Source organism: Struthio camelus, chromosome 10 (genome assembly GCF_040807025.1).
Source record: "Struthio camelus isolate bStrCam1 chromosome 10, bStrCam1.hap1, whole genome shotgun sequence".
Lineage (NCBI taxonomy): Eukaryota > Metazoa > Chordata > Aves > Struthioniformes > Struthionidae > Struthio > Struthio camelus.
The window spans coordinates 11,286,203-11,297,349 of record NC_090951.1 but is presented as its reverse complement, the minus strand read 5'-3'; the positions used below and the strand labels follow the sequence as shown (position 1 = coordinate 11,297,349).

Below are 11,147 nucleotides of genomic sequence, written 5' to 3'. Positions count from 1 at the left end.
AGGCAGGTGGCGCGGCGCGGCGGCGGCGGCCCGCGGTTCGAGTCCCGCTGCCGCCCGGCGGCCGCAGGCGGGAGCCCAGGGACTCGGGCTAAAATTTACTCCGAAAGCAGCAGCTTTGCAAACATATTTCATCCTTTCAGCTTTTTTTTTTTTTTTTAAACCTACGCTCAGGAGACCTATTTATGCTGCGGGATTAAGCCTGTACAAAAAGCTTTAGGGACACTTACTTAAATTACTCCTCCATTAAGTCAATTAAAATACAGCAATTTAGCCTAAGCCAACGGGGAACCGTGCAGAAAAGCTGAGGCTGTTTTAACTAAAGCCGTACGATCAGCTTGTAAGTGAGCACTGGACTGCAGTAACAAGGCAGGTGCTGCACTAATCCCTGTCTTTCTGGGTCTCTGAGAACAAAGGCACTTTAAAAAAAAAAAACCAAACCCTCCACCTTTCCCCAGCTGTAGCAACATGACTGTCAATGCTCATTTAGCCATATAAATGTAACTTATCCTCTTTTAACTTAATTGGGAAAAAAAAACTATAGAAAAGCTTCATCATAAGGAAGACTATAGTCACAAAAAGGCCCTTTCAGCCACTACCCACTGAATCTTCAGTCTGTAGCCAAAATGAGTAAATCCAACTTGTTTTTTAAAATAATACTCACATTAAGTTTCTGACTGCTAGGTAGTTTCTACAACCTGGATGCCGTTCAGCTGATAAACACTAGCAGTATAATAAGCAACAAAGCACAATTGGACAACCTTTCTCCTTTGCTCTCCTCCCAAAATATTTAAAAGTGTAACTACAGTCATAAAACAATCTCTACACTTATTTTTGCATGTTTAAACAAAGCAAGCAAGTTTTCTATAGCACCACATTCTACAAGGCATGCTAATATGTATTTCAACCAATTAACATTGGAAATGAAATTAATTTGATGATGTGGGGCTTATTTTTCACATTTCGAGAAAAATTCTGTTGCGTAATTACACACTTTCAGCTGCAGGAAAAAAATAAAACAGACTTTCCATACATGTGGAGAAATACATTTTATTTAAATAATTTCTGATCTGGGTCTTCTTGTACAAAAATAAATTCTTCAAGAGGGGTTTGATGATTTGTTGGCCAACAGCTCCTCTCACATGTGTAAACTATAACAGTTCCAAATTCCACTGATAGATCTAAAAACAAAACAATAAAGATATGTATTAGAAAAAAGATACAGGTAGGGGGCTATTACTTATTACTGTCTTCGCATTTATGTACAGACTTGTACAACTTCATTACCCAATTGGTCACTTACATAAAATTAAGTTGGGTCATTTTGGGGGGTTGTTTTAGTTCAAACATCTGCATAGTGACTCAGGCAGGCTGCTTGGCCTGGGCTGAAAGAATTAAGTAGCACTACTGTTAGCTATCCTAATCAGTACTCTCAGTGATCTGATGCAAAAAGTACAAAATGCAAGTAAGACCACTGTAAACCTGATCGTAAATGATTGCCAAAGCACTTGAAAAGAGCATTCAGTATAACTGAGCAAAATTGGTAGTAATCTGAAGGACAGCGGTGGTCTCTCTCACCCACGGTTTCAAGAAATGTCAAAAAACCAAAACCACTTTCAATTTGAAAAACTGCAAAAAATATACATATTTCTCTCTATCTGGAGCCAGATTACTTCTGAAAAAATTGTATTCAAGCTACTCCCACTCCTCATGTGGAAGGTTGGTTTCAAAAGAGTATAGAAGACCAGTACCATAAACTGTATTTCCATAAACACAGCATGTCAGTTTTCTTTCATCAGCTTCAACTTTTGCCAATTCAGAAAGTATTTTTCATATTTAGTCTCCCACGTATGTGTCATTTTCTAATTTCAAAGTTTTTAAAAGCATGCTGATTGAGAATTTTCAAAGAGCTTCTCATGTGTTTGCAATCTTATCTGACCATATTTATTAGTTTCCAAGGCCTCATTTAAGTGGTAATAAGGATAACTACTCCCAAGGCCATGGAATTGTCTTCTTATTAAAGTTCACTAGAGAGCAAATGAACGTGCAACGGGAGAGTTTCCATAAAATCAAGATGTATCTTTTGTTTAGCGATATCTACAATAGAAACATAGTGACTCCTATGTAAGATAATCACTGCGCTTAAGCAGAGCAGTGCATACAGTTAAGAAGTAACAGTCCAATCTGCAGTCCACTAAATGTTACCAAGAGGCTGATGGTTTCTAGTATTCAACGAAGTTAACAAAAGTCCACACCTGTATCACTCTGGAGCATGCTGACCAGTGCCGGCATAAGTTGAAATTCAAATACTCTATTACTTCCGCAGTTACTGCAGGCTGGAATACCTTTGTTAATGTTGGCTGGAGGACATGTTATGAATAAAGGCTGCCCTCCCCAGGAATATCTAGGAGAAGCAAGTTAAAAAAAAAAAAAAACAATATATATACATATTCTGTATCTAAATTTCACAGGAAAACATACATGTTGGTGCTAGCATTCAAGATCTCTGAAACCTCAGAACGTGCTTGAAGTACAAAACATTGTTAGGAGCCAGAATCACTGCCCAAGTTTCAGGTGAGTCATTCAACAAGATTAAAGATAGGAAAAGGAAATACTTGGAAGGTCAACACTTGGAAAGTCTTATAGAAAGAGCTGGATTTAAAAAGAAACAAATGCTTTGAACTGACACCTCCAAAATACCCTGTACCTGACTCGCATTTAACTAAACGAACTACATTTTCCTGGAAACAGAATCCTCATCACTGGCAGCTAAGGATATCCAGCACAGAACGGGCCTCACCACCACTGTATGTACACCACAAAAACAAAGCTCTATGGCTAAGGGCTATTTTCTGTATAACCTTTGATGGTTAACTAATACAAACGCCTAATGTTTCTTAACTGTGTACTATGCCCTCAAACATTGCTTCCTCATTGAAAAAGTACTAGTTAGTTCTACCTGGTTCTGGAAACTTGCAAATAAAAGTCTTGTCACTGCACTGAGACAGCCTGATCAGACAGGCTACATCAGACTCTCCGGAACAAAGAAGTTACAAACTAATACGCTGCAGGATCCACAGAAATGATGGGTATTATATGGCACTACGAGAAATTTATGATTTGAACTCTCTGTTATACTTCCACTTAGAATTAAACTCCTTTTTTTGGGAAAGTAGCTGTTCTGTGGTTAAATCTGCTTTTGTTCTAGACTTAAAAGAACTGAAGACTGCATTGATCCCTAGGAGGAATCACAATAAGCTACAAATGAACGCAGGCTTTAAAATGAATAATTTCTTAGTTTAGTAACATCCTGAGGCTTGAGACATAAGCAACGAGAATAACATTGCAAAACTTCAGAGGAGCAGATAACCTTGGAAATATATCACAACAGCATACAATTCCCTCTCAAGACTGTCTCTGGAAAACCTCTATGTCTGGGTTTCAGTGGGTCTTTGAAAAACAGTCTGGGTTGGCTCTCATCACGTCTTATGTGAAAGATTCTTCCACAGCCAGATCCAGGCTTTCTGACCCTGCTTTGTTTCTCATCTGGCTTCTACTCTATATAAAGAAAGTCCAACCAGGAACTGAAGTCTAACTACACATGCATGCTAACAGTACTCTTGGCAGATTTTGTGATGAAGGGGAAGGAAAAAAAAAAGAAAGAAAAAAAAAGAATCTTTCCAATGAAACAGGCACTGACAATCCATGACTATGGTGTATATTTCCCTGTTACAATGAAATGATCAACATACCTTAAAATCTGTTCATGACAGACAGATATTCTTTTCATAAATTTATGGAACGTGTGATCCCTGCTTTTGACTTCACTCTTCTCATATTTTTCATTGCCACCTTCACCTGCAAAACTATGGAGAAACAAGAAAATAAAATTTCCAACAAGATTTTCAGTACAACGTGTGTGCTGCAAATGAGCAGTGCTTTCTCTATATTCATGTTAAAGTATAATAAATACGCTGAAAAAATTATATACATTAAGTTAGATGGAACTCCAGTTACAGGATGTAGCTGACCATTTTGCTTCTAATTCTTTGGTATATCTGGTGACTTACAATCATTAAGAATGTTTCAAATTATCACATGAAATTCAAATCCACTAAACAATTACTTACACCTAACAATCATTGCTTCAGAACCTCTAAGGAACATTTCTAGTTTTTAATTATGGTGCTGTGTCTTACGTTTTTTAATTAAGTTTAACTAAAGTTCTATGATTCTATTAAGGCCAACAAAACTCAATAGGAACACCACTAATAAAAAGCATTCCGTGCACATTCTGCAGTTAACTGTAGTTTTAGTGTTCAAGAAATTCAGTATAGCCCACAATTTAATCAGGGAAAGTCACTGTATATGTTAATACTAGTAAAAGAGACAGTGGTCTGGACATAAGTACTCATCTACGCTAACAATCAACACATTTGCAGTAACCATATTCAAAAGCTGTTTTGCAGACGACATCTTTAACAAAAGCTTTGTGACCTGTATGTTACCATCATCCCAGTCTCAAGTCAAAGTATAGCTCAATTCCCAAGTAGTTAAACTCTTAAAACATGCAAATGCAGTTTAAGTAAAGCTAGAGTGTTGAAAAGAAAAGTCAAAAGTCACAGCATGAACTCATGCCACTTAGCATAAAGTGTGGTTCATGCCACATTTTAGAGGCTGAAGGTCTACTGCTACATCTGGAGCCCAAGGAGGTTCCAGTTGTTCAGCACTCGGAAATAGGCACATCTCCGAATAACTAAAAATTCCAAATTTTAACAAAACTGTGCTCATTGTTGTGATCTTCCTGCAAGGTACTACACACCATTGATTCCTGGTGGAGTCAGTTATGAACAAAAAGTACTTAGATTTACAGAGAATCTAACGTTTATCAGCCAGAACACAGGAAACTATGCAACCCCTTCAGCTTCAGCATGAAATCTAAACCTGTTCTCACCTTTCTGACATCAACCGTTCCAAATCAACACCCTCTCTCTGCTGATACTCCTTTAATAGCTCATCTGCATGATCTGTGTCAAGGAAACAAGTGTAGTCCTCCTCATCCACAACACTAATGTAATAGGGCTGGAACACAGGGGCTGAACTAGCCGCTACTGTTCCTTCCCTGATGGGAGCACACGTACTCAGGGGACCTGACACGTCTGTAGCTTCGGACAAGCGAAGCTGCTGGAACTGCGATGCACACTCCACCTCTCTGGATGAGGAGTTGCTCATCATCGCTTCATTTAAGCCAAGCAGCTGAAGGGATGTGTATGCAGGAGATTCTGCTTCATCACTGACTCCCCAGTCATCTGCTTCATCACACCAATCCTTAGCAGCAAAGTTAGATTCCTGTTTCTGAGGAAAAAAAAGGAAACATTTTCAAGATGTTTCACCACTCTAGTGCCCTTCAAATACAGTTTCCCAGTTATAACAGAAAAGAGAAATACATTCCCCAAACTAACGCTTAGCATTATTTTGCCCGTTCTCCCCACAATGCTGGGCACCACCATAACTATGTTTACTTTTCACAGCAGTGAACATATGTAGTTACAACAAAAGAAACCTCAGACCGGAAAAAAAGTCCCCAAAACGTACTCGCTTTTTGAATGGGCTTTGTACATTGTGTTGCAATACCTAGGCTGCTGGCATGACCATTGCCAGTTAGTTTTGGTATATTTATCCAAATCAGTTACAGCACCACAGACAAGCTCAAAAAGCAGAATGTGCAGGAAATATATACTACACATATATAAAATAAATCCATTGTTTAAAATTTTGATTTGTGGAGGCAAGAGGCTGCAGAAAGAAAGCAGGAAACAAGAAAAGTTTCACCATTTCTGTCAGAACCACATTCATCACAGATCCAAATTTCATTTCGCAAATGCAGCTGCGGAATAAACACACTTTCTGCCTGTATTGTTAGCTTGGAAGCCATCCTCCTCTTTCCATTTTTATAAGCCAACATGTAAAAATTTAACTTTGTAAGAGAAAATCCCAGAAATACATTAGCAATAATTGAATTAGATGAGCAATAATTAATGATAAAATAGAAAAGAAAGATAAAGGAAACACTATTAAAGATCCAAGCTTAAAGTAGCGTATTACAATAACATAAAGTTGAAAAATAACTTTTAGGTAGCTCAAGCAATAAACGTTTTAAGTGCTAACTTTGGCCATACTTCCACTTTAAAATGGCCCTAACGTGGAGCACTGGTAAGAAGCTAACCTTCTGGCAAATAAGATGTAGTTAGTGTTCACTGTGTCAAAAATTCCACGACCATGACTTTTCCACGTGGCCACACAGATGGCTCAAAAGAAGCATGTAGCGCAACCTACTGAAAAAGGTTATGGTTGCTTAAACAAGTATAGACACGAAGCTTGTCCAGCTCAACTGCAATTTTATTTTAAAACCTCCTCAGTACGGCACTTCGTTCATCAGGCTAAGACAGCAGGCAGGAACTAAGGAGGCAGTAAGCTAGCTGTACCTGCTTCACACTGCGATCTCGTGCTTCCTCTTCTTCTGTCTGCAGACACTGGGAGCGCAGCACCTTCCAGCTTCGGCGTCCCATATAAGAGAGAACAGGCGGCCGCGGGCAGTTAAGGGAGGCGGTTAATCGTGCTGGGGTGGCCCAGGCCCAGGCCCGGGCCCAGGCCCAGGCCCGGGCCCGGCTCGCCCCTCACCTCTGCGGCTTTCCCCAGCAGCCCTTCCCGGCGCAGGCAAAGACGTTGGCGACGCGGTGGTAGGGGGAGGCCTCCAGGGGACAGTACACCTGGAGCAGGTGCAGCAGCGCGGCCCCGCAGACGCCGCAGCCGGGGCAGCCCAGGCGCACGGAGGGCACCGCGTCCTGCAAGACCAACAGCACGGGCCGCCATGGAGACGCCTCGCCTCGCCGCCGCCCCGCGCGGCACGGGCGGGAGCCCTCCCCGCCGCCGCCCCCCGGCCCGCCCGTACCGCGCAGCCGCCCAGCTTGTTGGTGGCCCAGGCCGGGGCCTGCCCGCCGCCCCGGCTCGGGGCCGCCATCGGCGCGTCGCGCAGCCCCAGCAGCACGGGCGGCCTCCCGCCCCGCGCCGCCGTCGCCGCCATGACAGCGGCCCTTCCCGCCCCGCTACGGCAAGCGCCAGCGGACACGCCGAGTCAAGCGCGCGCCGCGCCTTCCGCGGTGGCGACCCGCCAGCGCCGCCAGCCGGCGGAGAGGCGCGGGCGGGGCGAGCGGGAGCGGTTTATTCGGCCATGTTGGGCCGGGGGGAAGGGGCGAGGCGCCGCCGGCGGCTCCCCCCGGGCGGGTGACACGCTGAAACAAACAACGGTAACAACGGTGCGCGGTCTGCACCCTTAAGTATAAGCGTAACGTGTTCCTCACTCGTTACTGGCAACGCGTGCTCGTCCCGAAAAAGGCAGCCTGCGCGGGCAGCAGTCAGCGCCTAGGGACGGCCCCCGCCGCGGCGCCTGCCGGCAGCCCGCGCTGCTTGCTGCGCACCCGGGCGCGCACCGCTCGCCGGCCAAAACAGGGTTCACCTCGTTTCGCTGGGAGTTTCCACAGGATTACCTCCAGCTTGACGAAAGGCATTATTTATACAGACAGGCAGCTGGAAGCAGAAATCCAAACTCATGGTTTGTTACTCCAATTATATATGTGACTGCACTGATCCTTTTTTTTCAGCTAGTAGCCGCAATGGGTTTTTAGGGAAAAATATACTATCCCCAACTGCATCGATAAAGAGGGGATGCTGAGGGAAAAAACCAGCACATCTTTATTTACATACTGATTTTGCTTGTAATGATAATTCAGCATTCCTATTACTGACCCAAAGAAATCACTCACGTGAGCTATTTTTAGTTAAAATATCAAGTACCAAAGATAGCTAAAGCTAAGTTCCAGGCCTTGTTCTGAGTTTCTCGTATATTTTTAGTACAGCACATGAAATTAATACTGAATGCTCAAGATAGAGAGTGACTTGTTAACCAGTTTCTAACACCTCATTCTTAGGGCTGGAAAAGTAACATTCATGCAGTGAGATTGCATAAGACTTGGTAAGCCAGACTGTGATATGGAAAAACTGGTTCTGGGTAGTAGATAAAACTGCTACTACCTAGGTGTCAGTTTTGCGAAAAGGAGATTTATCTTTCTTATATATAAAATGATGTGAGTGTGTGTGAAAGAAACTGCCTCTTACACTTTATCAGACTTTCTGTTGTGCTTAGAATATTAACATAAAAGTCCTGCCTTCAAAAGTTTACTGATTATGTCAAGTCTGGATATACTTACCATAGGAGTAAAAAAAAAACATAAGGACAAGTTCTGATACTAAGCTGTATCCTCCAAAGAATCTGCCCCCATAAGTGATCTAAGGATAAGTCTGTTTCAGAAAGGTCTGAGATAAATCTAAAGAATAAAATTAGAACAATTTTTTAAGATAGTTTAAATCAGAATCCAAAAATGTTCTCAAAAGGCTCTGTGTGTGTGTGTGCATATCAAAGAGAGATACTTTGCTTGAATTGCAATGCATACATGCTGTACATTATTTATGTAAGATTTTGTACAAGTGCTTTGGAAAAAATCCAGCACAACATCTTACCTAAAATAGCCAAGGATGCCTACTCAATATTGAATTGCTACAAACACTATGTTTTCAAAGGCTGATGGCACTGAGCCATCATATGTTGAAGCTGCACCAAGCACTAATGCACCTCCAGGGCTCCACACAACAGCCTGAAGAAATACAGACAGGGTCAGAGTTGTGTATCTGCAAATCTAAACCCATGGATTTCAAATCGGAAGTTATTTCATCTTGATTGCTAATTGATTGCTAAAGATACAGTTCTGTTTTGTGCTGCATGCAGATACTGCTGTTATAATTTCAAGCAACTAAGAGCATTAGACTAAAAAAGTTAGAGGAATCTTTGAATATTAGAATTTTGAGGAGTAGTTAAAGATGCTTCAAGAATAATCACTATTAAAGTATTTGCATTACATCTATTCCCTGAGACTTTAAAGAGTTTCAAAAATAGAAGGGTTGCATTAGGATACCTTAAGTCTATTTTAATAACTATTTAATTGTAAAATATTAATGGAGTGGTGAATCTTGCAGTAAACATGGACTTAGTATGAAGTAACTCATCACAGCATAAAGCGAAATCATGCTTAGAGCTATGTGAGAGCACCCTTAAAAACACATATAATTGATAAAACACAGCAGAGGGCAAATGACTTCAGCTGACCTCTCTCAAGTTGCAAATGAGTGTGAGATTACTGTGTAATCTACTGTATCATTGCTAGTCTGCAGACTACATCGCTCCTGTAGAATACAAAAGGTCAAGAAGATAAACCACTTTACGCTAACAGGATAGCAGAGCAGCAAAAACTTTACAAGATCACAAGGATGTAAGAATGAGAAGCCTATAATGTCTTTTATGCTTTTAAGTAGATTGGGTTGATGCTTTTGGAGATGGTGGATATGATCATATTTTAATTGCATTTGAAATTACAAACAAGTTCCTCCTCCGCCTAAATGTAGATCAGCAGAATGCAGACTGACTTGACAAAACAGACCAAAATAAAGGATTAAGCATTAAAGCAGACTTTGTCAGAAATACCAGCAGCAAATACAATGCGTAGGCCAAAATACTCCAGCTTGGGAACTGGCTAACACGAGAACGGCCCTGTTTGACCCTGAACTTCTCTATGTGCCTACAAGCAGTGAACAATACCATACTTTGCTCTCCCCTCAGTCTTGGTGGGTGTCTGTCCTGTCAGCAATGCTTCCGTCCTCTGGCCAATGATTCACAAAAACTTTGCCAGGAAGGATGGAAGAACAGAAAATCGCACCACAGAATAGTCTGTGAAAACTCGAGAGCCTTGAGACTCGGGTCTTGCCACAGAAAGTAGGAAAATTCAGATCTGAAACCTTTAGGTTGAAGAAATAAACTGAGCGTGTTTTTCACTTCCTAGGTGTAATCTAAACAAGGCAGAGCATACAGAAGTGTCAAAGAGCAACCATTCTTTGCATTATTTTGATTGCATGGAGAAGTCCATATCCAAATTGGCCATTTGTTTCAGTATACAGGAAATGCCACTTCAGATATTTTGTGTGTGCGCTAAAACCACCTGAAGAAATATCAAGCAATTCTAACCTTTTGTACGTAGACACTTTTGCCCAATCATAAGCAGACATTACCAATGTAATCCATTTCAGGTTTCTGAAGTTTTGAAGTGTCTTGAATAGTTTTAAGCAGCATTTTATGAAACGCACCTTTCTAATCACATTTTTATGTATGCTATACCTGTTTGCAGGTACTGGCACTGCTTCCAAATTCCAAGCACTGGTTTATTTATACTGTAATATTAAATCTGTGGGAAAAGAACAGGAAGATAACTCCTCAGTTTGTGAATTTTATTGCAGACAAGAATGTAGACATAGGTGGAAAAACTGCTCCGAAGGTTATTGCTCTGGTGGCTGAGATGCTGTGACTGCCCTAGTCATTCCCAGGGCAAACGGAAACAGAATTTTCTAAAATACATTAAGACCCAGCTCAAGCTGAACAAACAAGTGACTAAAGGAAAAAGTACTCGAGAGAAGTTCAGACCGGTGTAACTAAACCTCTACAGATTTATGTATCAGCAAACACTGCTGACATCACTGCCAGATAATCTTGCAGAAATGGTTTGCCTTATTGCAACTTACCCTAAGCAACACTGCAATCACCAACTGTTTCCAGCCACACTTTTGCTGAAATTACTGCTATGCAGCATAGCCATTTGAGTGAGCACTCTTCATCCACTTCAGTGCGAGATCAGATGACTGGCTAGCTGCTGCTCTGCTGGCTCACGCACTTGCTTCTGTTCTCCTTCTCATTCTTCCCATGCTTTGGGGCAATGAGGTCCAGGTAACCGGCCAGCCCTGAATCGGAAGCTACGTAGCCAAAACCAGCAGTGCTGTCAACAGAGCTCATTGAGAAGAGCAGGAAAACCTTTATGATTATGCAAATTGATGCTTTAACTTAAAAATATAATAAGTATGTTTGTGTCCTGGACTTGCTGGATCGTTTCTGTGTGCAGATCACCTGTCCTCTGCAGCTTTGCCTCCAAAGGAAAGTACCACTTTGGGCGGCTCGCAAAGGCCACCTTGTTGCAGAGGACAGCTTGGGCTGC

The 11,147-nt window shown here is 41.8% G+C and overlaps 1 protein-coding gene across 2 annotated transcripts; it reads right to left on the bottom strand.

Moving 5' to 3' along the window:
- Positions 1 to 1,029: 1,029 nt before the first annotated feature.
- On the bottom strand, positions 1,030 to 7,159 carry PDCD2L (programmed cell death 2 like). 2 transcript variants are annotated; one of them, XM_068956256.1, is made up of 8 exons: positions 6,950 to 7,159; positions 6,679 to 6,842; positions 6,483 to 6,552; positions 5,139 to 5,352; positions 4,952 to 5,024; positions 3,750 to 3,863; positions 2,253 to 2,401; positions 1,030 to 1,178 (listed from the first exon to the last, which is right to left on the bottom strand). In XM_068956256.1, the coding sequence occupies exons 1-8, from the start codon at positions 7,079 to 7,081 to the stop codon at positions 1,048 to 1,050; spliced, it is 1,047 nt and encodes a 348-aa protein (XP_068812357.1). In that variant the 5' UTR covers positions 7,082 to 7,159; the 3' UTR covers positions 1,030 to 1,047. The 2 variants fall into 2 exon arrangements, with proteins under 2 accessions (XP_068812357.1, XP_068812356.1); XM_068956255.1 differs by having other exon boundaries at positions 4,952 to 5,352; positions 6,950 to 7,104.
- Positions 7,160 to 11,147: the final 3,988 nt, after the last annotated feature.